Genomic DNA, 24566 nt, shown 5'->3' with positions numbered 1-24566 from the left:
TCTGGGCCATGTCTTGACCTGAACTTGACCTTGACCTGTGTGAAGGCTCAGATTAATGACATAGCGTTAACAATTATCCCCCCCCCCCCCCCCCCGCATATCCTTCTCCTTCTTCTCCCACTCCACACACACACACACACACACACACACACACACACACACACGGAGACACACACAAACACACCACAATGACCCCAAGAATGTGACTAAATCAACGGTTCTCATCTCTGGTCCTAAGGACCCACATTACTGCTCAGTTTCTATTCTATCAGGTAGTTCACTGCATTCAGATCTGATTAGATTAAATCTAGAATGGAAACTAGCAGTACTTTGGTTCACCAGCATCCAGAATTTAGAACCTCTCGTCTAAATGATTCACACCACACTGTTCCAGTTCCACTCAGTGCACATTCCTCTTATTGTACCACAACGCAACACAAGTAAATAAGAGGACACACAACCCACATTCACACACACACAAACTGTGTACACACACACACACACACACACACACACACACACACACACACACACACACACACACACACACACACACACACACACACACACACACACACACACCACAACGCTACCCCTGCTGTCTTCAGAATGTCAGCTCAGCTTGGGCAGTTTTGATTGTATTGATTGTAATGATTTTTTCTGTACATACAATGATGAATATTATAAATATGATGATAATATTATTATTACTATTATTATTGAAGCTACACTTCCTCTTTTTCTGCACAATTCGAGAGGGAATATATATTAATTTACACACCTTATGGTTTAGTAATAGTGTTTCTTTTTATTGGAGTAAATCCCATCTACAGTTCAGCATCAGAATACGTAATGATAATAATAGTAGTAGTAATAAGGATGATAATGCCCGGCTTGATGATGTCTATTAATTTGTGTGTTTTATTGTTGTAATTCAAAAACTTGTCAATATCTGAATCGCAGTAAAAAAAAAAGAAAAAGAAAAAAAAGGAGGGCACATTTGTTGTGAAAGCTAGGTTCTTTGTCACTTCTCTTCTTAAGCCTAGTGTAGGCCTATACTTTGTTGTATGATGGTGTTGAAAAGCAACTATTTTCAGCGAAGTATACGACGAAGTATGAACTATAGGCTTTACACTCCACGATTCTCTCATGTTCAGAACTTGATTTTTACTTTTACATTCCGTCCCTTCCATAACGTTTTTTTTAAATGAATGTACAACTGTGTGCTTCTCCGCACTTTTCCTTCCTCCCTCTTCTCCTCTCTTCCTTACTCCCTTGTCCCTTCCTTCCTTCACCCCTCCCTCACTCTTCCTCCGTGTCTCTTGCTGTCTGTCTGTGTAGCCTATCAGTGTGCAGTGCTAAACCTGTCAGTAAATAAAAAGCCTGTCGTTTTTAAGTGTGATGTTAAGAATGGATCAGAACATTGCATTAATAACTTATATTATTACTATGTTACTATTGGAACATTGACTGTAATTATTGATTACAATGATAACATGGATTATGATGGCTGATTGTTATTGAAAACTGTCAGAAAACATTACAAAATTCATAATAAAAACACTATATGACGTCCTGAGGCAGAGCAATTTCTTGTTAGAATTGATACCACTCTTAAAGGCGCTGTAAGTGATATTTTTTGGTAAAAACAAATAGATTTTGGTTAAGCGGTTCTATTATCTGATATAAATCATTGCTATAGAGTGTTTGTTCACTAACAGGGTTCTCCCTGTTAACAGAAAGAGTGTATTGTTCCAATTCCAACTTTGTCTTGTCATTTCTTTTTTTAATCACTTCAAAGTGAGTTCTTTCTCCTGATTAGATGACGTTTCAACATTCCTATATCTGAAAATGTATTCTGTTTACTAAAAACCAGGAGAGCTGGGGATTGGGGGGACCCCTGTTACTGAACAAACTCCTTCTCTCTCTCTCTCTCTCTCTCTCCTTTTCTCTCTTTTCCTGACACTTTCTGCTCCTCTCTTTCCCCCAATTTGTTCTTTTCCTTCCCTCTCCCCTTCTCCCTGGTCCTCTCTCTCTCTCTGAGAGAGCGAGCGAGCAATAACATGTAATGAAAAACATTGTTGTCAACGTGTTTAGAATAGATAGTGTCTCTACATCAATGACAAACTAAACGGTCACTTGGACTTTGCATTATTGCCCAACATCTGAAGTCCTGTTTGTCTCTACATAATTTTCAAGGTTACTTTAGTTGTGTTGATTATGGTCACTAGTGAGTCGTTTTGTGTACAGTGGTTACATCGTTACAAACCAGCTACTTTATATATAATGATATTAGTGTACCTACAGTATATGGATTAGATTAAGATTTCGCTCCGTTCTTGCTGTCAGGTGTTACACAGAACTTCATAACCTATCAAATAGTGTGACTCCAGTGGGCGCTGTTGGTGTGATCGATAGAGAAGATGCTTTACATGTACCCCATCAACTATTCAATTTTCTTTTAGATAGACTAGAATTGTTATTTTAGATTCATTTGTCAGAAACCAATAAGCATGGTTAGGCTTTTGCAGCCTGGTCTGAATGGAACATTTGTCACCAAGTTCAAATTGCTGTTTCTTTTAGTTTTGTCACCAAGGTACCTTCCAGTGAAGCGCGAATGTGACGATGTCGAACAACTGCGACCTCTGGGAATTAGTATTCGATAGGTCACCGATTCACGTATAACACCCATAAATGCAACAAGCGCGATGCTTTTCCTACGTAAACCCCGTCTGAGAATAGGAAACCCATTGTACGCTTCAGAACGAGTATTCGGTGATTTTTAGTGGGTCATGGGGGAAGGAGGTAAATAAAGAGACACGCTGCTAAAAAATACACAGGGAGATAGCTTTAGAAGTGTGTTTTTCTTGGAAGTCCGACACTTTGGCGGTTGTGACAACTTTGCCTCTGAATAATACGAGCATTAAAGCAGACAAAGAGGAGAAGAAGACCTCAGGAGAGGTAGGTGGTGAGATGAACATCATGCTTCTGCTACATTACATAGAAGAATGCAGTACAGTTAGCATAGCTAACAGTTAGCTCTCTCTACCATACATACATGGTGCTGTCTGGAAGAGCACCTTTGTCGTGTCTCATGTGAATTCGCTTCCATTTTTACTTTGCTATCTTGTGAAGTTTAACAGTGTGTTATTACCTAAGAACATAGGCGTAAGTTGATAACCCTGTCCACTCTGTCAACAACACTTGCAGCAAAGCTAACGCTGTAGTTGTTTTCCAGACCTGGGGCAAAGCAATAGCTGTCTGTAGCCTTGGATCAAGACTATCATAGGTGTATTTTATCGATTTTGACATTTGTATACATATAAAAAAATTCAAAATCGATCAAATACACCTATGATAGTCTTGATCCAAGGCTAAGCTGTCTGTATGTTCAGTCTTCTTCTTTCTTGTCCCCATAGGGTTGTCCCCTCGTCAGTCACTTTAATATTCTACTTTCTGACAGCAGTCAGTCACAACCTAAAAAAAAGGCTGGGTTTCCGACAACCTGTCAGACAGAGCCCGACACGTAGCTAAGCTTAGGCCTGCCTATGATGATGCATGAATGATTGTCTTAATTAGTATATGATTGATTTAGTTGACTAAAATTGTAACATACTTCTTGGGACATGTTGGACAGACAAATAGTACACACACACACACACACACACACACACACACACACACACACACACACACACACACACTTTATACCACCTTTTACCATTGGCAGTGTGTTGGATAGGTTGGGGCGTACAGTAGGTGAGGCAAGTGTCATTGTCTACATTAACTGCAGTAGTGTGTATTAATATATAATATTTGTCTAATCCTCTTTGTGTGTACATAATATACGCATATTACATAATCCTACAGCAGCTGTTGGTTTAAATGAAAAAAAGCTTATCTAAATCTATAGACCATCCTTAGACATATCCCTAGAATGGCTGTGATATTACATACATTTCACAAAATGTATGTAACTAAGTACATTTTATTTATAAAGCACCTTTCCAAACAATATTACAAAGTGCTGTACAATGGAACACAATATAAACAAGATTAAAACAAGTTAAAAACAAGGTAATATCACAGCCATTCTAGGGCTACCCTAGACAAAGAGTGTGAAAAAAAAACAGTCTGATCACTGACCACCTGTAAAATGAAACGCCTCATAATTGGCTAGAGTGTTTTTATTTTTTTGTATTATAGTCTATTGCCACTAAGCGTGTACAGTGCGGGTCAATGACAGGAGCTTAGGTTTCTGCTTTATGGAAATTGTCATCACTTTCGAGCACAGAGAGGGTAGCGAGGCAGAGCTGTTATTGTGTCTGCTGTCCTAGATATACAGACAGTATGCACTGAAGGTCGGCTGTGTGAACAGTAGCGTTCACCCTCTGTAGATTAACTGCATGCCACCTCTCATAGAGTTGATCATCAACTACTAAACCACCAGGTGAGTGAACTAACGAGGGAAGTGCCAAACTCAGCATTTTTGTAGTATACATTATTTGTATGTTGACATAATAATAGTTGTGTGTGTGTGTGTATGGGTGAGTGGGGGGGTTATACAGTACTGCATGTGTATGTACCGTAGGTCTGCCTGCAACTATAGATTACTTTCTTTGTGATTATTTTATTGATTACCTTTTTGATTAATTGAGTTAAGCTGGTTTAAAAAAAAATATATATTTTTTTATATATCGACAAATCGTTTAACCAATTAAGCCGTATTTCATACTTTGTGGCACAATGGTGTCCTGCAAAAATACTGAAAATAGCAAAGCACACACACACACTCACAAAGCTTTGTATTACGATGCATTGTGAGCTTGTAGATCTGCTATTTTCAGTATTTTCTTAATTTGTTACATTTAAAAAAAACGTTTTGCCTATTATGACATGTCAAAAATTGGGATAGATAATTAATCTATTTTATTAAATTCTCGATTATTGCCAATTGTTTTGAATCTATTAAGTCTATCAGTTCGATTCATTGTTGCACCCCTAGTGTACTGTATCTAAGGTTCTGCCCTGTGTTCTGCCCTATCCTGATCACATGGATACAAACTGATGAACCAATGGATATCGGATCCTAATTCTAGTTTTCTAGCTGTGCCAGCCTAAGCTTCGAAATGGTGAGGAACACACAAGTTATGGCAGCGTGGAGTTGGTTGTGTGTGACATGTCAGCCAGGCCAGGGGCATAATGGTTATGGCACTGCAGGGGAGAGTTTGCTTTGCTCGGCCTGTCAGCCTTAAATAGACCACCATATCTCTCAGCAGCATTCTACAGCTCTGATTATGGCTCTTGTTGACTCTTGTTTATGCCAGTGAGTGAGAAGGGGTAAACATTCTCTAGTGGTGATGTTTTGGTTTTCCAATTCTTTTCAAGGGAGTAGACATAAAACCTTTTCTTGAGAGCGTGTGATTTGCCAAACTGAGTGTTAACAAAATATAGTCATTGGTGCAGAGATGACTGTGTCTGCAGTTGAGTTCAGCGTTGCGTTCCCACATTCCACTTCAGAAACAAAGTGATGGACATGTTATCTGCAGGGCTGGTCTTGAATTGCTTTCCTTTTCAGCTGTTCCTACTGCTATCTCAGACTGTGACTAATATGAATGACTTGGTGCTAATTCATTTATGATTACATCAATGATATCCTTAACATTTTTTAGATGTAACATAACATTTGTTTGTTTACTTTAGATGGTTCAATCTGGTCTTCTTCAACCAAAACAAAACTAAAGCCTTTGTCCATTTCCTCCTCAGCTGTAAGGTGGCCTGATTGGGGTTTGCCTCTTCCTGGTGTTGCCATGGCGATGCGGGAGTTGGTGGAGGCAGAATGTGGGGGAGCCAATCCCCTCATGAAGTTGACCGGTCACATGACCCAGGAGGGAGGGGCATGGAGGCACCGGTCCACACCCACAGTAAGTAATTGGAATGCATTCATTAACATAATATGGAATACAGAATGTATCTGATTATAGCCTTGTTCTTCATATGCTATTGAAATTGATGAACAGACTTATTAAACTGATAATTGTTGATCTATGAAATTTGCTCATTGATAATAAAGATTGTCTGGTCCTAATATTACCTTTTTTCCTCTCTTTTCCTTAAGCATGCCCCCACACCCATTGAAATAGCAACTGAAGAAGAGGTTAGTGTTCATTGCACAGTCTGTGTATATGTGTGTGTTGTTTGTTCTTTGTGACAATGTATTCAGATGGAATTATTTCTGTGGAATAACAAAAGTGTGACTACCGCTGCAAGAGATGTTGAGCTCCATCAATATCCATCTAGCTTGTTTTATGGCGGGTTTGCGTTGTCTCTTTTCAGTTGGTGAATGAGTTCCTGCAGGCCCCTGCACGGCCCCCACACACCTTTGACATGGGCCAGCTCCTAGAGGAGATGCAGCAGATCGACCAGCAGAACTACAGACAGGCTCCACAGAGAGGTTCACTTATGTATTTTACTGTATTGCCTGAGGCTGTAAAACCTGATGTGGTTTCTCTTTGATTTCATCATTCCTTCTTTTCCATACATTTCCCTCAACTATTTCTGCCCTAAGCTAGGGTTCAAGTGGTTAAAGAGGTTGATTTTAGATGGAAGGTATGTTATCTGGATGCTTTCTAACCCCATCATAAATCATAAATGTTTGGAAATGTTTTACCAACATTACCAACATAAACAAAGCTATTACATTCCCTAAAATACTAGGGGATGACACCAACTGCTTGGTACAGAATCAGAGAGTTGTGATTTGTTAGTTTCAAGATGGGGATATATCCAACCAGCATAGCACCCTACACAACCCATTCATTATCTGTGTAATATGCTGACAAGGTCAAAGGAACCTTCCCAGACTCTGGATGCAGTCTTCTTTTTTTCTTTTTTCTTTTCTTTGGGGGGGGGGGGGGGCTAACAAAATACAGCACATACAGTAAAAATAAAAAAGATATTTTCAGGGCTTAGATAGACAGGAAACAGAGAGAGAGAGACAGGGAGTGACTTGCAGCAAAGGGCTCGCGAATCGAATTTGCGACTCACTGTCAGGTTACATTAGAACCTATATGTGGTATGCACCTTAACCACTAGGCCACCGGCACACCACATACAGTTTTCTTTGTCCGTAATGTTAGTACTTCTGTCAAGAGCTGAGTGAGAGAAAAAACATTTCTGCACTGGAATTTGTTTTATTTTTGATGATGGGGATTTGTCTCACTGATTGGGACTTTACCCTCCTCAGCTCTGATTGTTATTTAATCTGATAAGCTCATAAAGGACTCATTAGAGCTGCAAAATTGATTGTGCATTTACTTTTATATATATATATATTTAATTTCCACAATTTGATTTCTCATATCATTTAAATCCGTTGGCAATTCACAATCGCTTAGTAACTGGAGTCATCATCTGCACTTAACACATTCATGCACTCACCACAATACATGACTTCATACACATCTCATACCAAGGACCACAATGGAAACAAGCTGTCAGCGTTTTTGTGTTATCCTGTTGATGATGGTGGGTCAGGTGTATATTATTATGGCATATGTTTTTTCCATGATCAACAAAGATATCAATCAATCAATCTCCATATGTCAACAGCAGTGCAATGATGACATTGGTCGGTGCTCTCATTCAGTGTCACTTTGACTATGCATGTACCTCATGGTACAAGGGTATCTCAGGTCACTGTAGACAAAGTTGCAGACCTCCCAAAATAAGCTTGTGAGGTTACTTCTAAAATTGAACCCCAGGTCTCATCTTACCTCCGCCCACTTCAGTAGCCTGGTATGGCTAAGAGTGGAGGAGAGAGTATCTCACCTCTCACTGTGTCTGGTCTTCAGGATCCTAGATGCTTCTGTTCCGAAATACTTGCTTAATTACCTTCCCAGAGTGAGGGATGCTCACAGGTACTCAACTCAACCAGGGGAAGTTCATATGATTTTGTTCCGCCTAATCCACAAAGGTGGACCACAATGGATTTTTTAAAACTATCTATCTCAGGGGTCTTCAACAACCCTAGGGGGTCCTCAGAGCTACTACAGGGGGTCCGCCAAATCTTTGTGTGAAATATTTTTTCTTTACCTTAACCACTTGCACCCTAGCATCCCCTTTTCTGAGGAGAACTTCAGCCAAAAATAGCAGATCTACAAGCTCTCAACGCCTCGCGCTGCGAGGCGTTGAGAGCTTGTAAATCGGCTATTTTTGGCAAATAGGCTATAGGTGTAGAGGGAAAAAAGGGCAGACTTAGTAAAAAAAAAAAAAAAAATCTGAAACACAATTTTATACAATATAGAGGGGGTCCCTGCTTCATCTCTCTCTCAGCTAGGGGGTCCTTGGCCTGAAAAGGTTGAAGACCCCTTATCTATCTAATCTAAGCCATAGGATGAACATTGTGTATTATTCTGTGATATTCTGAAAGTTTAGGTTTGATTTTGACCTTTGAATGTTGGTGTCTTATGGCATTGTCTCATTCTATCTAACTAACAGCTCCAGGTGTGGCAGCGTTGGCTCTGTCTGGCGACTGGACGGCTGAGTTCGTATCAGGTGCTGACTCTGCCTCCTCGACGGGTCTGACCGGGCTTGGTGACACAGCCGACGCAGACTGGACAAGGGAGTTTATCGCTGAGGCTGCAGGTAGCTTTGGGTTGCATACGGGAGATGATCATCTCTTTCTGTTCACTGTCTTTCATTGCCGCTTTGTCTTCCTCTCTTTTCATTTTTCATCCTGTTTCTCAGATTCTCTCTCTCTCCCACACACACACACACACACACACACACACACACACACACACACACACACACACACACACACACACACACACACACACACACACACACACACACACACACACACACACACACACACACACACACACACTGTGTGTGTGTAAGTTATTTCAATATAATTTATTTTAAGCACGATCTATCCCCTGGGGGAAGATTGCACACTCACTTCAACCAGCTAGGCCTGGTTTAAAGACGGCATACATTTTTCATGCAATTTTGGAATGGAAATGTGATGGTATAAGTGCTCCACACGTATCAAATTGGCCCTAGCTTTTGACGAGGTGGGATACGCGGGTGTCTTTCTGTGTTCTTAGATCCTGGGCGCTGGGCAGAGGAGTATCTGGAGCAATCAGAGGAGAAGCTGTGGCTGGGAGACCTGGGAGAAAAGGACCATGAGTGGTGAGATTCAATATTCTGTACTTTAATGCCATATGAACTAATAGGTATGGTGCTGTGTGCATTGGTTCCCTCTCTCTCTCTCTCTCTCTCTCTCGTGCGTGTAACAGGCAGACAGGCACAAATAGTTTAGTGTCCATTATTCATAAGCCTGTTTGCCTGGTGTAGAAATCTTCCCTGAAACCTGCTGGTCGTAGGCCTTGAGGCTGCAATACAGCTTGCCAGACAGTGGCTGGCTCTTTAATAATCTAATAATCTGATGCTCTGGGCTGTCACATGTCACACATGCCAAGTGGTGATGCAGTCCAGGATGCTCTCGGTTGTGCCTCTGTAGAAGGCCCATAGGATCTTGGGCCCCATGCCAAATTCCTTCAGCCGTCTGAGGTGAAAGAGGCTTTTGCTTTTGCTTTGCCCATACTCTGCACCATCTTGCAGTCAACTGAGACATTTGGTAGGGAAGACACATTTATAAACACACCATAAAATCCATCAGTGAATAAGTAAACACTAAAGAAAACAAAACAAGTCCATCCGGCATAACCACAGAGAGGGAGCCATGGGAACAGGCCAAGAGATGTGAAGCAGAATCTTTATCTGGTATGACTGCAAAGAGAGAGAAGGCCATAGACGTGTGGGTGCAGGAGAGAGGACTGAAAGGAAGAGAAGAATTGAGATGGAGCATGCACTGGCAGAAAAAGCTCTTGAGACCTTAAGCATGCTCTCGTTGAATTGATGCTTTTGTCGAGGCGCTGTTCTGTGTCTGCAGATGCGATGGTCTTATCTGACAGCGCTAATCACCGCCGGTCACACAGCCACAGAGGAGCTCCATCATGATACTCAATGAATAGGAAATGAACGCAAGTGCTTGAAATGCTGACGCTCAAATGTCTGTTTTTTTTGCAAGGTCGTGACATTTCATTTCCACTGAAAGCACAGATTGTGATGCGATGAAGTATTCACTTGCATGCATAATGGTGCACTTAATGGATATTTTAGAACCTATTTAAGCTGAATCGTTTGTATCAGCTCCATCTTACACACATAACAGAAGAGAAGTCAGCCACTACAATGTCCTATATACTGTGTATATAACATGACACTAATACTGCATTCATGCAGTGATGAAGGCCGACTAGGCCGAAACGTTACTGCTGCTCAGGCATTTGCAGCCCATCCAGAACGCCACTGCCCGCCTCCTCACTGGTAAAAAAGAAGCGGGATCACATTACTTACTGTCCTGGCCTCCCTTCATTGGATTCCGGTCCGCTTTAGAATCGATTTTAAGCTTTTAATGTTTGTTTTTAAAGCTAGAAATGGGCCTTTCCTCGCAGATCTTCTTCAAGACTACACTCCATCTAGAGCTCTAAGGTCGGCCGACCAGCTGCTGCTGGTTGTGCCCATGACCAGGTTAAAGACCAAAGGTAATCGAGCCTTTGCTGCGGCTGCCCCGAGGAATAGCCTGCCGCTTAACATTAGAGCCTCTCAGTCTATAAACACTTTCAAATCACTTTCTGAATACATACTTCTTTTCTCTGGCCTTTGAGCACAGCTGAAACTGGCACCCCAGGACCATAGACCCCACCTCACTGTTTTCTGCTGTGTGAAGTACCGTATGTATGTATTGGGTATTAGCATCACAGTAAGAGCTTATTTCTGTGAAGGAGTGCCCACCTCCTCCACTGCAACAGAAGAGAAGTATTTCTGTTGGTGGCATCCTTATATGACTTTGGTTTATGAATAACTCTGTCTTCCGTTGATCTGATAGGACTAAAGAGTATCAGCCAGGAGACGAGTTGAAGCAAACGGCCAATGAACTTGTGTCAAAGGTTGATGACCCCAAGTTACAGAACACCGAGGTGAGCTGTGTGTTTGTGTGTACTCGACTCCCTCTAACATATCAATGTGTCGTACCATTCTTAAAACATTTTGACTTATTTATCACCATACCCATCCCCCCAGTCTTGTCTGTTTTGAGGAGTGCTGTGAGAGTGCACTTTAATGTTCATATAGTAAGTTGGCTGCATTTCCTTGAGGTTTCCATCTCTGGCAGTCCTCTTTGGTAATTTGATATCCATTACACATCAAAGACGCGCCTCGCTACCTTATTAACTTTGTGTACTTTAGTGTACGTGTTATGTTATGTTAATGACCTCAGTGTAAATGTCCCCTGGTGATAGTAATGGCCATTGTGTTATTGTCATTATTCTTTTGTTTGTTTTTGTATTTATTTATTTTTCCCCCCCCGCTGTTGTGTAGTTCCTGCGGTTCATTAGGCAGATTGGCGAGGGCAGTGTGACAGTGGAAAACAGAGCAGACAAACAGCTCACAGATAAAGCTCAGGCCACGGAGGCTCAGAACTGGGTGTCCAACCTCAACCAGGTACGAGACACCTTCCCAACAAGCATGGGCGACAAGCCAATTAACCACGTGAACCCTAGTGCCCTATTCTGAGCATGTCACATTAGGCGAGCATTCGGGCAAAAATAGGCGAACGTTCAGCGAAGATAGCTGATATATAAGCACACTGTGAGCTTGTAGATTAGCTATTTCCGGCGAAGATATTTGGTAGAGGGGAAAAAGGGAGGGGACCAAATACAGACACCTGGAGGACAACGGTCAAAGAATTATGTGGGGTTTAAGTGGTTAATACTACAAGGAAGATATGAGTAAATGAACATATTCTTAATAACAATATGTTTTTAATTGGGCTGTGAATCGTCAGCTTCTTGGGGTCACGATTCCGTTTTTTTCTGATTTTTTTCAAAACAAAGGATTCTCGATTCAAAAACGACTTTTTCGATTCAAAACGATTCTCGATTCAAAACATAGGATTTCAGGGTCTACTCCAGTCTGCTGGCATGAGAGCAGAGTACATTTACGTAGCTTTTATAATTGTATTTTATAATTGTAATGGTTTTATCAACTGATAATAATGTAAACACACAAAGGTAAATCCAAGATAAAAAATATATGTATTAAAAAGAAAAAAATAATAATTGCGATTCGTATTCAAGTGTATTCCCACACCCCTAGTTTTTAATACATTAAAAGATAGCTAAAAAACAGGCACTAGAACAGATACTGTGCAGACAGACACAGAAAGACAGACATGACGCAACAGAGAAACACAATACTATGACAGGATTCAGGTAAAAAGTCAATAAAGTGGCCATTTATTATTGAAGAGGACAGGGAAAATTCTGACATAACACTTTGCAGCAACTTCTACAGTATGTCTCGAGAACTCTCAAAGGCTCTGGAAATGCCTGAATAAAATAGAGTGTCCCTCCCTATAAGAAAATCAATTGCAAAAACAGGAGTAAACTGAGCAAAACATTTATGAAATAATATAAACATAAACATAAAAACAACTTATACAATCTCATAATGAAAGAAATACATGAATCAATATGACAAGTAAAGACCACTGAAATGGATTACAACATCCCAGTGATTTGGAATGGTACTAACCACTTACCACTGAGCATGGGATAGCTGCAAATGGGAATTCACTGCTGTGGATTCAATCTGGTTTCACTTTCCCACCACCGATGCCACTAATATACGCCTAGTGACTCACTGCCCCAGTGTCTGATGCTGTGTAATATAACCACAAAAGCAACCGCTAGCTTGTAATATGACCTTCCTTACAGCTGCACATTGCAGACAGAGATTATCCAGTGAAGAATGGATTCTTGTGAATATGAAATCTTGTCCTTTTATATATTCACAATATTAATATTTCATATGCCTCCTAGATGCCCTTATTCCTCATGACATAACTAGGATCAGGATGAATCACCTAATCTACACTTTTCCCATTTAGGACTCCCTCACAAATGAGATGTTACATCTCAAAGGGCTATCTTTTCAATAAATTGTGAAAATTCTGAAATTATATTGAGGAAGACCATTTCCCACAGCACAGCAATCGCATTGAATTCACTGAATTGACTCCCAATACTGTTTCTGCTGAGACTCTGTTCATAGCTGTGGCTTTTTATGCACCTAGTGCTGTCCTCTAACTGTGACATCTAATCCCCCCCGCTTCCCGTTTGCCTTTGAACTCTCGGCTTCCTGTTCCCTCAATTAACACCTGCCATCCATCTACTCCGGATTGCAACAACTCCTTCCCCTTCCAATGAACCCTTCACCAATCACTCCACTCGCTTCCTTAAAACCTCGCCCCTTGCTCCTCTGCTGCCAACCCACCCACCCTTCACCCCGTCCCGCTTAACCCTCCTAGTTCCTGGAGGAGACTGGGGGAGGGAGTCTTCCCTTGGAAAGCCAGCAGAGGTGTTCGACTGTTGAAAAAGCTAAGGCTAAACAGGCTGAGCGGTGGGCCAAAGTCTTCGGGCAGGTAGGACCACCACTGGTGTCATGACGATGTCATAGTCAGCCTTGTGGCAGTTCCATGGCAGTGCCAAGGGGTGTGGCATTTGAACTCGATGTCGGGGTCACGATTGTAAGATACTTTTTTTAAGTGCAGGGTTTTGTTGTGGCTTCTAATTACAGCTTATTACTGTAACCTCTATTGTGCCCAGTACTTCTGGGCACATCTTCTGGCAATCTGTGTGGTAATGTACTGTATTATTTTCTGAGATGCAGTCAGCTGCTGTGAAGTTTGCTGCTGTTTATAAATGTATTGTACATATTATCAAAAAAAAAAGAAAGTGTCAGATTGGAAGCTTAGGGTTAATAATAGAATGGGATATGAGTAAAGATGTTAAGATTGATTTTAGGGAATACATGAAAGAGTGGGAGAAAGGGTGTGGTTCTGTTTGTTTGGCTTCTCTTTCCTTCCCCTCCATCCTTTTTCCATCTATTTCTTTGCTTGTTTTCCATTCTGAAACTCAGCCTATTATGCTGTTGACGCATACTGGACACCAGTAACACTGTGTATAATTGCTAATTATGTTTTAATAATTATTTTACATCATTTATATTTTGTAGGGATTTGTTTCTCTTAAAATGCTCACTGACAAAAACGGCAACAACCAAAGAAAGCCAACAGAATCATTTTGTTGCATAAATCATTTAGACTAATTATATTTAAGAATAGCTCATTCATATTAACGTAATAACGCAATTAATATCAAGCAAGTAACGGGTATGTAATTTTAGCCATAATAGTGCAGCTCTATGTTTTTCCCGTCAAGGTGTCAGAGGAGTCAGCTGAGGCCTGGGTAGACGAGTTTGCCACTTCAGGACCAGACTTCCAACAGGCCAAAGCTGCAGTGGAGGTGAGACTAAACCCCAATGCAAATTCAAACAATGCTTATATTAGGTTGAGTTTTAAATGCATATATATATGATTAGCTACTGTAGTGTATGTCTGTCCCCTCACCACACTTTTATACTTATAGGTGAAGTATTTATAAAGATCGATGTTGCGATTTGGCCAAATGAGACTTACAGTAGATCGTCACCACACAAGTCGACCACACCATAAAAGAAAACAATATTGGAAATTAATTGGGTTATATGATCAAAGTGACATTTGTGTGTGTTTGATCCAGAGTGACGTGGACTTCTGGGAGAAGCTACAGCAGGAATGGGAGGAGATGGCCAAGAGAGACGCAGAGAGTCACCCCTGGCTGTCTGACTTTGACCAGCTACTCACCACTTCCTATGACAAGGTACAGTACCTATCATCACTGCCAAACAGGTGGATGTATTGAATATTCTGCTCAGAGTTTGTGTGTGTGTGGTGGTGGTGGTGGTGGTACATAGCCTGGGACCAGACGAATCTGCGAGTGCAAAAAAAAATGCACTCTGCGATTTGGGTCTGGCACCGCTCCTTAGAGAATTCATTTCCTGCTCCAGAAGACGTGTGTAACCAATCAGGGCCCAGTATTCGAATATGGGAGACTGTAATTGGTAGTTGGTTGTAGGGCTAACCAATTGCGTCGAGGGCCATTGTTTTGATCCCGTCCCTTGGGAAAAAAAACTTCCTCATGGAAGCACCAGACTCATATCCACGCAGTGATATAGTCGGCTACGCCAGGCTAGGTGGTACAGTATGTGCGTGCATGATCACATCTCTGATTTCACACAGTACTCTATCGGTCACAGTTCAAGTTTAAGGCTTTATTGTTCAAAAAAAGGGGGGGATTTGCTTTCCATGAGGACATGATCACCCAATATAGGCTAGGATATAGATGTCTTGAAAAAGATAGATATAAGGCTCATAATTAATATGTAATGTCAGTATCAGCAAATTGTTACCTACAACCAGTAAGACTTGCATTTTGGTCATTTGCACTCATTCTTTTCTGTTATCTTCCTTCATTCAGTGAACGCCTTTGGCACTATGTAGCGCCCTGAAACCACAGCTCCAGTCAAGCAGTTGATGCATTTAATAATAATGAAAAGACATTTAATGGAATATGAAATGAACTAACCCTATAACTAAACTAAACTAAAACTATATTCAAGTAGTGACTGACTATGATAGACCAATTTAAAAATGAATCAGCTCCATGTCTCTTGTATTTGTTCCAGGGGTACCAGTTTGAAGAGGACAACCCTTACCTGTCCCACCAAGATCCCCTGGCGGAGGGCCTTAAAAGGATGGAGGAAGGGGACATCCCTGGTGCCGTGAGGCTCTTTGAGAGTGCCGTACAGAAAGAACCAGAAAACCAGCTGGTGAGACACTTTGGGCTTTGGTTTACTTCATGCTACATGCTCTCCTCTCTTTGCATAGGAGCAAATGTCACGTCAAACTCCATGCATTTTAAGTTTCCTATAGCTTTAACATATAGCTTTAAGCTGACAGATCTATCTGTGAACTTTGGCTTGGTATTCTCTCCCATAGTAAGAATGGCTTTTATCGGATTGCTGACTGCTTTAACCCATTAAGACCTGAGGCCGATTCTACTAATGCCTTCTAAATCAGTAGTTCTCAAACTTCTTAGTGCCAAGGACCACCAAATGTACAGTATTTGGCTGTGGACCACCATCTGTAAATATTTTTGTCAGGGACCCCCAGAAGAGAAGATTTGTGTTAAAATATATTTTTTAAATGTTTTCTATTTTTTCAAATGCTTTCAAGATTTTTTTTTTTTTCTCCAAAAATAGCAGATGTAAAAGTTTGAGCTTGTATATCTGCTATCGTTGAGAACCACTGTTCTGAAAAACTTATGTTGCTATATGCTCAAATCGAAAATGAATCGAAATACACAGAAACAAAACCTTCTCGTTTGTGTCATATTTTATGGCATCTTCAAATAAAGGGTGCGAGCACAACTCCAACTCTTTTCAACAATGCTAAACTTTCTTACCGGGTGCACGGTCGGGAAAAGTAACTTTACAATAAATCTCAGTAAGAGAATACCAGCACTCACGGAACAGTCCTTTTAAGGCACTTTTATTTATATATATATATTTTAAGCATGGTAGTATGCTGCAGAGCAGACAGCAACGTACACGTTTCGGCGTTAAGCCTTCATCAGCGTTGTGTGAAATTTTATGGCATGTCTCAGAACAATCAATCGTGTGCTGACGTTCTTCTCTTTTTATTGGATTTCAGGCATGGCAATATCTGGGAACCTGTCAAGCAGAGAATGAGCAAGAATTTGCTGCCATCAGTGCCCTCCGAAGGTATGGACACAGAATTGCTAAAAAGCGAAAAATGGGTATAAAGAAGTTTAATAAAGGAAAAAGTCTTTAGCCTCACCTGGAATACAGACAAATCGATATGCAATATGTGATACACTTGAAACCCATTAAAAGCCACTTACATAAGTATGACATCCAAGCCTACTGATGGCGTTTAAAGTATTTAGCAGAACTGCATTTTATGTGGAGAATTAGACTTAATGCATTTTGAATAAAGCTATTGATAAACTTCTTGTTACCACCGCGCTCTGACTGCGATATCTTCTTAGACCAATAACATTTACAAAAGTGATGGGTCACACTCAGAAGGAAAAGAGTGAGTTAACTGCATGTCTTTACAATGAAGGACAAACGTTTCGGCTATCCAGCTTTCGGAAGGCTGGATAGCCGAAACGTTTGTAAGATAAGATAACCCAATGTTTATCTAAGTTGGTCTCCATTCTCTACAGTATGACCCTGTCAGAAGAAAATCTTGTGACCCATTTTAGGGACCCGTCGCCACTGGTTGAGAAACACAGCTGCCTACATTGCCGCAAATACTGTACCCTCTAGTGGGCATGATTTTCAGCTGCAGCACATTGACCATCTGCAGCACAATCAAGATCGGGGGTTCCCAAAACCTTCCATGCCAAGGCCCCGAAATGAGCATAGCTGCTGCCCCCTATTGTTAAATGGCTTTAAGGAAAGAAAGAAAAAAGTAAAAATAGCCAATCTCCAAGCTCACGACGCATCGCATCATGATGCGCTGCAAGCTTGTAGATCTCCTATTTGACTCATTTTAAGATTTTTTGAAAAAGCTAAGGCTTAACAAAATAGGGATGCCAGGTTGAAAGTGGTTAAACTGGCACAATAATCTAATAATGTGAACTTGAATTTAAATTCAATATTAAAAAAGAAAAATGTTTTCCCCTTAATTTTCCCCTAAATTGCCGCCCCCCTGGCGCCCCCCCCTGGGTGCATTGGCCCCCACTTTGAAAACCAGTTATCTAGATAGCTTTCTTTCTGGTGTGGATTCATCATCATGAACGGCTTCTTTTTATTTGCAGACATGATGGCTTATCAATCACAGTTGTAATAAATAAAGTTGCATTTACCCATGTGGGTAATCGTAAACATAGGCTAATGAATACAGCAGCCTATTATATTGTGTGAAGTGGGTGTCTGAGTATTCTTACATTTTTCTTGTCTCTCTGCCTCCGTTAGATGTATAGAACTGAAGAATGACAACTTGACTGCTCTGATGGCGCTGGCTGTCAGCTTCACCAATGAATCACTGCACAGGCAGGCCTGTGAGACTCTCCGTGACTGGCTGAGGCACAATCCCAAATACCGCTCTGTTCTGGAGCAGAGCGAACGTGAACGGGAGAAGGATGGTGCCAGAGAGAGGGAGAAGGAGCGAGAAAGATTTGGATCGCTGCTTCCAGAGTGAGTACAATAGAAGAGAAACTATTTTGTCCTAATGTTCCTTTAATGTCATGGTGGTAGAACCAAAAACAAACAAGATACAATAGATTCATTATCAAATGGATGTATTCTACAAATTCTAGATAATAATTACACAAATGGATACTGGTAGAATGTTTGGAAAAGCCTCACTCTGTTTTGTTGAAATTGTAATTTATACTCAACTTGATAAAAACTATTACTGACTTCATTATCCAAAAAATATTTAAAGCTGAGGAACTGAATAAAACACAATTGTAACCCATCTGTATGGTAGATTATGTTAATACAAATAACTAGCACATCTGCAGGTTTTGGAAGTGGTCTCTCTACTCTCCCATCGAGAAATGTAGACCAGGTGGCAGGTAGGACACCTACTGGTTGGCAAGTAGTACTGCATATAGCTCATAAGCACCATATCTCCCATGGCCAAGAAGTGCTTCTGTCTTGGAAGTGGTAGAATTGACCTGAGTTAAAATCCTGGGTAGGACATGAAACTTACAGATTGCAGCTCTAACCACATGAACCCCAGCATGCCTATTCCGGGGGTAATATTTGCCAAAGATAGCAGATCTACAAGGCCAAAACGCAACTCGTTGCGATGCGTTTTGAGCTGGTAGATCTGCTATTTTTGGTGAAGAGATTTGGTGTTGACGGAACAAAGCGGTCCGACTACAGTTGTAACTCAAGTCTGTTTCTTTAAGAATAGAGGGGCTTCAAGTGGTTGAAATCATGAACCCTTTCATCCCTCTCACTCGTTCTTTCTCAGGTCATTGTTTACTGAGGTCCAGTCTCTGTTCCTGAGTGCGGCAAATGCTGATCCGGCCCGGGTGGACCCACAACTGCAATGTGGCTTGGGGGTCCTCTTCAACCTGAGTGGAGAGTATGACAAGGCCGTGGACTGTTTCACCGCTGCCCTCTCTGTCACGCCACAGGTTGGAACGGTCCCCAATACAGCAATAATACTTAGCCTCGTTCCCAGCCTTTTCTCATCTCTGAGGAGAAAAGCCTGGTCACGACCTAATGCAGAGAATGTCTGTAGGACGGGACTGCTGTCATTTGTATTTCCCACAGAAACTGTCTTTTTCGACCAAGCCTCAACGTAACTTCCTTGGCAGTACTTCCGCCAAATTACAGTACTTTTGTTTAGACACTCAATAGTCTCGCGCAGCATTAATAATACCCAAAAAGGGCATTCTGCACTGTGTTTATGTGTACCAGAACAAAGTAGTAAGGGGGCACAGCCAAATACTATTGTTGGCAGCAGAGATGGAATATCCCCAGAGGTATTACAGCATTTCTACAGTGTTACTGACTACTACGTACTGACAAACAATGTCTTTCAAAGTAGTATACATGTATTTACACAGGGTTCCTACACAAGTTTGGAAAAGTGTGGAATTAGATTTTAGTCATTTCCAGGTCTGGATAAGTATGGAAATAAGAAAAAAGAGTATAGTTTCCACTGAGACTATTGACCAAATCCACACATCCCCCACAAAATTGAAAGAAAATGTGGCAATATCTCTGAATTGCATATACGGTATATATATACATAATTAGAATCACAAATAACATTGTGACAAATGCTTGTCTGAACATTTTTTAGTTAAGCAGTGTAGTTATTAGAAAATGTTAACTATCTCCTTCTTCATAAGGAAACCATAATTGTTTGGCTGCATTCATCGTCATGTCCATGGACACAGTTAATAAATGAGGCTTCACAGATGGCGGAACATTTAATTATTTTTTGTTAACTCATTTTCGGTTGTTGATTCATGGGGAGAACGCATGTTATTTAGACAGATACCATGTTCATGTGTTGACCTGGCATCCTATACTTTGTATAATTTCAATGTACAGATTATTTATTTTTTGATATTATACTGTTTAGACTGATGCTAGTTCTTGGTTAACCTATGATCCTAGATTACTGAGGCACTACACTGTCTATATACATTTAATGTATGTGTTTACCTTGCTTACTATAAGTCACTCTGGATAAAGAGTGTCTGCTAAATGCCTAAATTGTAAATTACATTTCTTTGTTAATATAAATGTTGTAATGGCACTCACTGGCCACACTTTATGGGATTATTGCTGTTGGAGTGCAGCTCTGTACTCACTTGCTACATCTGGGTCAAATTTTCCCTATGCACAACATAAGCTGTCAATTTCTGAATTCTATCTCTCTTTTCCCTTTCACTGTCAGGACTACCTTCTGTGGAATAAGCTGGGTGCCACACTGGCCAATGGGAGCCGCTCGGAGGAGGCAGTAGCCGCCTACAGGAGAGCATTGGAACTGCAGCCAGGGTTCATCCGCAGTCGCTACAACCTAGGAATCAGCTGTGTCAACCTAGGAGCACACAGGTGAGGGAGACACGTTAATGTTGAGAGGTATAGTGTTTGTTTTGTTAGGGGGATAACCCTTAAGATCAACCAGAATATGTTGTAGTTTCAAGTGACCTTGAACATTGGTAGAACATTGATTTGTATAGCTACCTAGGCTTGATATAATATATGTATATCATATTATGTCCACATATGTCCACATATTGCTGGTCATCTTTTACTTACAGTATGCCCTTAGCCATGCCCTTATTAAACGCTGTGTCTTATATTTTGTCTTGTCATTAGTTTATTCTCGTATTTATTTTACTGCATGTGTTTACATATGTCTGTAGACAGATTTTGTCACAGAGATAGCGTCACAACCGTGTAACATGCAGTAAAGAAACTTTACAGTTGTGTAGTTCAGAAAAACACTCGAATGTCTTGGTTTTCAACATTCACTACTACCAAATTGTCACGTTTTCACCGCAATTGAAATAAAGTCGGACTTGAGCCTTATGACCTGATTAGACTTGATACTCTCCCTGATAAAAACTAAAAGACATTACCAAAAAGAAGTCTACAGCAAGTCAACTCTTACTTTTTCTGAATGTTACATTATATCATTCCCTCTGTAACAGGGCCCGGCAGGCCTGTAGGCAGAGGAGAACTACTGTGTTCTGTTCTCGCCTTCCTATAGTATTATGGTACGCCTTTTGTGCCCCTGAGCAAGGTGGCGCAGTAGATGAAAGGCAGTAGATGAAAGGGAAATAGTAATTCAAAACTGAACACAGACACTGCAATCTGTCAGTGCTAGCACGGAGGACATCACAGCAGGTAGAGAATCACTGCACCCACATTTGCTGGGCAGACTAGGTTATACATTTTTGGTTGTATTTAGGCTAATTGAATACCTGACTTTACATTACTGACCCATATGTTAAAATTCTATCCCAGATCTGGTATAGAATGAATCTTCTTCGCTCACGGAACAGAGGCACACAAAGATTATTGACAATATTTGGATTTGATTATCATGGCCAGATAGCTAATTTATAAAACTCAAGGTTCTACCAAAGTTCAACATCCCTTTAATTTCAACAGTCTAAACAATGCCATGCCATGCAGTTAAGGCTCTGGTCACATACCTGTTTTAGGTTTCATTCTTGCCGTATGTTGATGTCATGCTGCTTTTAACTTTGTAACTTTGTTTGGAAAAGCACTATACAAATAAATTCATTGTCATCATTATGTCACTGAGCAAATTTTCATGACACATATTCCTGGACCTGATTCTATTTGGTTACAAAATGAATGTGACTAGCTGCCTGTTAACTGAATCATCCAGCATATTCAAACTTAAATTTGGTCAGCACAAATTAAATGAACCCAACAGCATTACCATCCCCTGTTCATCCTGCCTTCTCCTCCCCTCTCTCTACAGGGAGGCTGTGGAGCACTTCCTCGAGGCCTTATCCCTCCAGCGCCAGGCTTCAGGGGACGGCGCCTCGCGGGGGCCCGGAGGTGCCGCGGCAACCATGATGTCAGACAACATCTGGTCCACCCTGCGCATGGCCCTGAGCATGATGGGCGAGAGCTCTCTGTATACGGCCGCCGACCGCCGTGACCTGGATACGCTGCTGGCTTACTTCTGCCAGAGGGAGGTGGAGGGCGGGTCAGATTGAAGTATGGGCGGGGCTGAGGCCAGGGCCAGGAGAGGGCTGATACCATGCGAGTGCTTTCTGTCAGGAACAAAGTGTTTGGCTGAGGTGGAGGAGAAGTGAGTAAGGAGGACAGGAGGAACAGGGATAGAGATATAGAGAGGTGCCGTACAAGGTGTCTCGGAGTGGATGGAACTGGAAGAGGTGACAATAAGGGAGGGAGGTATAGTGAGTAGGACACTGAATCATCCAATAAACAGAGGGAATGGATCATGTACTCTCACTGGGTCTCTTTGCGTGCATACAATACTCCAGTTACTGTCAATAATCAGGTAAAGGTAATAGTTTGACTAAAGGTCAACTTCCCTCAATAGCCTGTGTTCACATGGATGTATGTGATAGCTGGGTTAGAGAAGAATGTGAAAGATCTTTGGTGTGTTAACCAGGTTATGTCCATCCTAATTATGACCTTACTTTTGTTACGATATGATCAGGCTAACGGGTGTACGCGATAATTGCTATAGTCTGCCTTAATGGGTTTAAGATCAGATTAGCATGCCTGTAAGTGTACCCGGTGTTACCAAATGGACTGTATCATGGACTCATACTGACATACAGTGAAGGGACAGTTCACCCATACATCTGAACCGTATCTCCTCTCAGACTTTATCTGAATTTATTCTCCTAGTAAGATTTTCTGTAGAGTTTACTGTTGGCAAAGACGGTTTATAGTTTGGAGGATATGTGTGAGATCATGCGCAGACTAAATGAAGTGTTTTCTGGTGTAATGCCCCTTTAAGTGACTCATATCCAATGCGAGAGTATTGTTCTCTCTGGAGAGATGCCACCAGCAGCAGTAATGGTTAATTTATACTTTCTTGTACGACCAATGTTGTTCACAAAAAATAACTGATGATCAATCGGAAACAAAACGCAAGGTGGGAAATCTGTTATGTTCGGCGAGCAACACGGTTGTACGACAAAGTATAAATTGGGCTCAAGTCTCACTGTGATGGCTGTACACACAAACATAACCAGTCTATTTCAAAATAGTTTTGCAGGTTTCTCTTATAATTTCCTCCCCTTGCACTGAACGGATCAAAACAGAATGGGCTTAATGAAAGGTAACGTCCATTGATTATGATTTCAAGTCTTTTGTAAAATAAAAAAGATGAAGGATGATGCTGGAGTGTCCATGTGACTTGAAATTGTATTTAGTAACCTGTGAAAGGGACAGTTTTGTTATAGAACTCATTGCTTTCACAGCCCTTGTTACTGATGGCTGGTAAGTACCATTCTAAACTTTACACACATTTGTAGATTTTTCAAGGTACGATATTACCGCTGTGCTTAGGAGTACTACATTTGAAGGGTTTCATTCCAAAATGGTAGATATCCATACCGTACAAAAAGGTTAATCAGTAGCCAATTGAAATCATACAATGGATATTTGCCTCTAAAATGCATATTTTGCATGCACAGGTCTTAAGTCAGCTATATCTTTGAATATAACATAGTAAATTTTACCACGACGCTAGCATGACTGTTGTAACCACAGTTATCACATTGTTCCAATGCCAGATATCTGTGTTAATGAAACTCTTCATTTTATAAATAGTGTTCTAAAAAGTTAGTGGGATTAAGGCTGGGCCAGGTTCACACTACATACTGTATCCAATCCACCAGTTGGAAGGGCTGAACTGTCTGCTTGTTTGTCTTTCTCCCCCCAATAATAATCGGATAATAGTCGGCATGATGGACTGAAAACCAGCAGGGCTGTTGCCGTTACTAGTGGCATTTTGTGTGTGGAGGATCCAGTTTGGGACATAGTATGATCATTGTAATAGGTTTTCCAGGCTCCTCCGCTCTCTTGCTTTTTTCAATGCTTCTTGTTGTAAGACAATTTGCTTCATTGTAAAATAATGCTATCTGCCATATTGTGTATTGTAACATAATTATTGCACTATTACTGTTTTCAAAACTAGTTAACCTAATTGTAATGTTTAATATAATATTCAGCAATAAAGCTCTGATTCCACATGTCTTTTTTCAAATTTCTGCATTTTCACCAACAAATTTGCACAGCTCACTTGAAAAGAAATGCACCTTACACGTCAGAACAAAGTTTATGAATATGCTACTATTAGTGTATGTATTTACGTTTATTTATTGATCCTTGAATTGGTCCATCAGATATTTCATACATTTTTGGGCGGTAATACACTTTTGCAAGCCCAATTTGTATCACGGGTACATGACAAATGCCTCCTTTGGTGTGATATGCCTTGAAAGACAAACCCATGGAAGCTCTAGCTC

The 24566-nt window shown here is 40.9% G+C and overlaps 1 protein-coding gene across 3 annotated transcripts; it reads left to right on the top strand.

Moving 5' to 3' along the window:
* Nucleotides 1-2735: 2735 nt before the first annotated feature.
* Nucleotides 2736-24292, top strand: pex5 (peroxisomal biogenesis factor 5). 3 transcript variants are annotated; one of them, XM_084052837.1, is made up of 16 exons: nt 2736-2968; nt 5767-5924; nt 6119-6157; nt 6337-6454; nt 8500-8646; nt 9114-9198; nt 10961-11051; nt 11452-11574; nt 14355-14438; nt 14715-14834; nt 15700-15843; nt 16727-16797; nt 18019-18240; nt 19028-19193; nt 20471-20628; nt 22034-24292. In XM_084052837.1, exons 2-16 carry the CDS (start codon nt 5811-5813, stop codon nt 22272-22274), a joined length of 1923 nt encoding a protein of 640 aa, XP_083908963.1. In that variant the 5' UTR covers nt 2736-2968; nt 5767-5810; the 3' UTR covers nt 22275-24292. The 3 variants fall into 3 exon arrangements, with proteins under 3 accessions (XP_083908963.1, XP_083908962.1, XP_083908964.1); XM_084052836.1 differs by having other exon boundaries at nt 2737-2961; XM_084052838.1 differs by lacking the exon at nt 11452-11574 and having other exon boundaries at nt 2737-2961.
* The last annotated feature ends 274 nt before the right edge of the window (nt 24293-24566 follow it).

Source organism: Gymnoscopelus microlampas, assembly GCF_963454915.1.
Source record: "Gymnoscopelus microlampas genome assembly, chromosome: 3".
Lineage (NCBI taxonomy): Eukaryota > Metazoa > Chordata > Actinopteri > Myctophiformes > Myctophidae > Gymnoscopelus > Gymnoscopelus microlampas.
The sequence above is the reverse complement of the archived record's forward strand: the minus strand, read 5'-3'. Positions and strand labels throughout refer to the sequence as shown.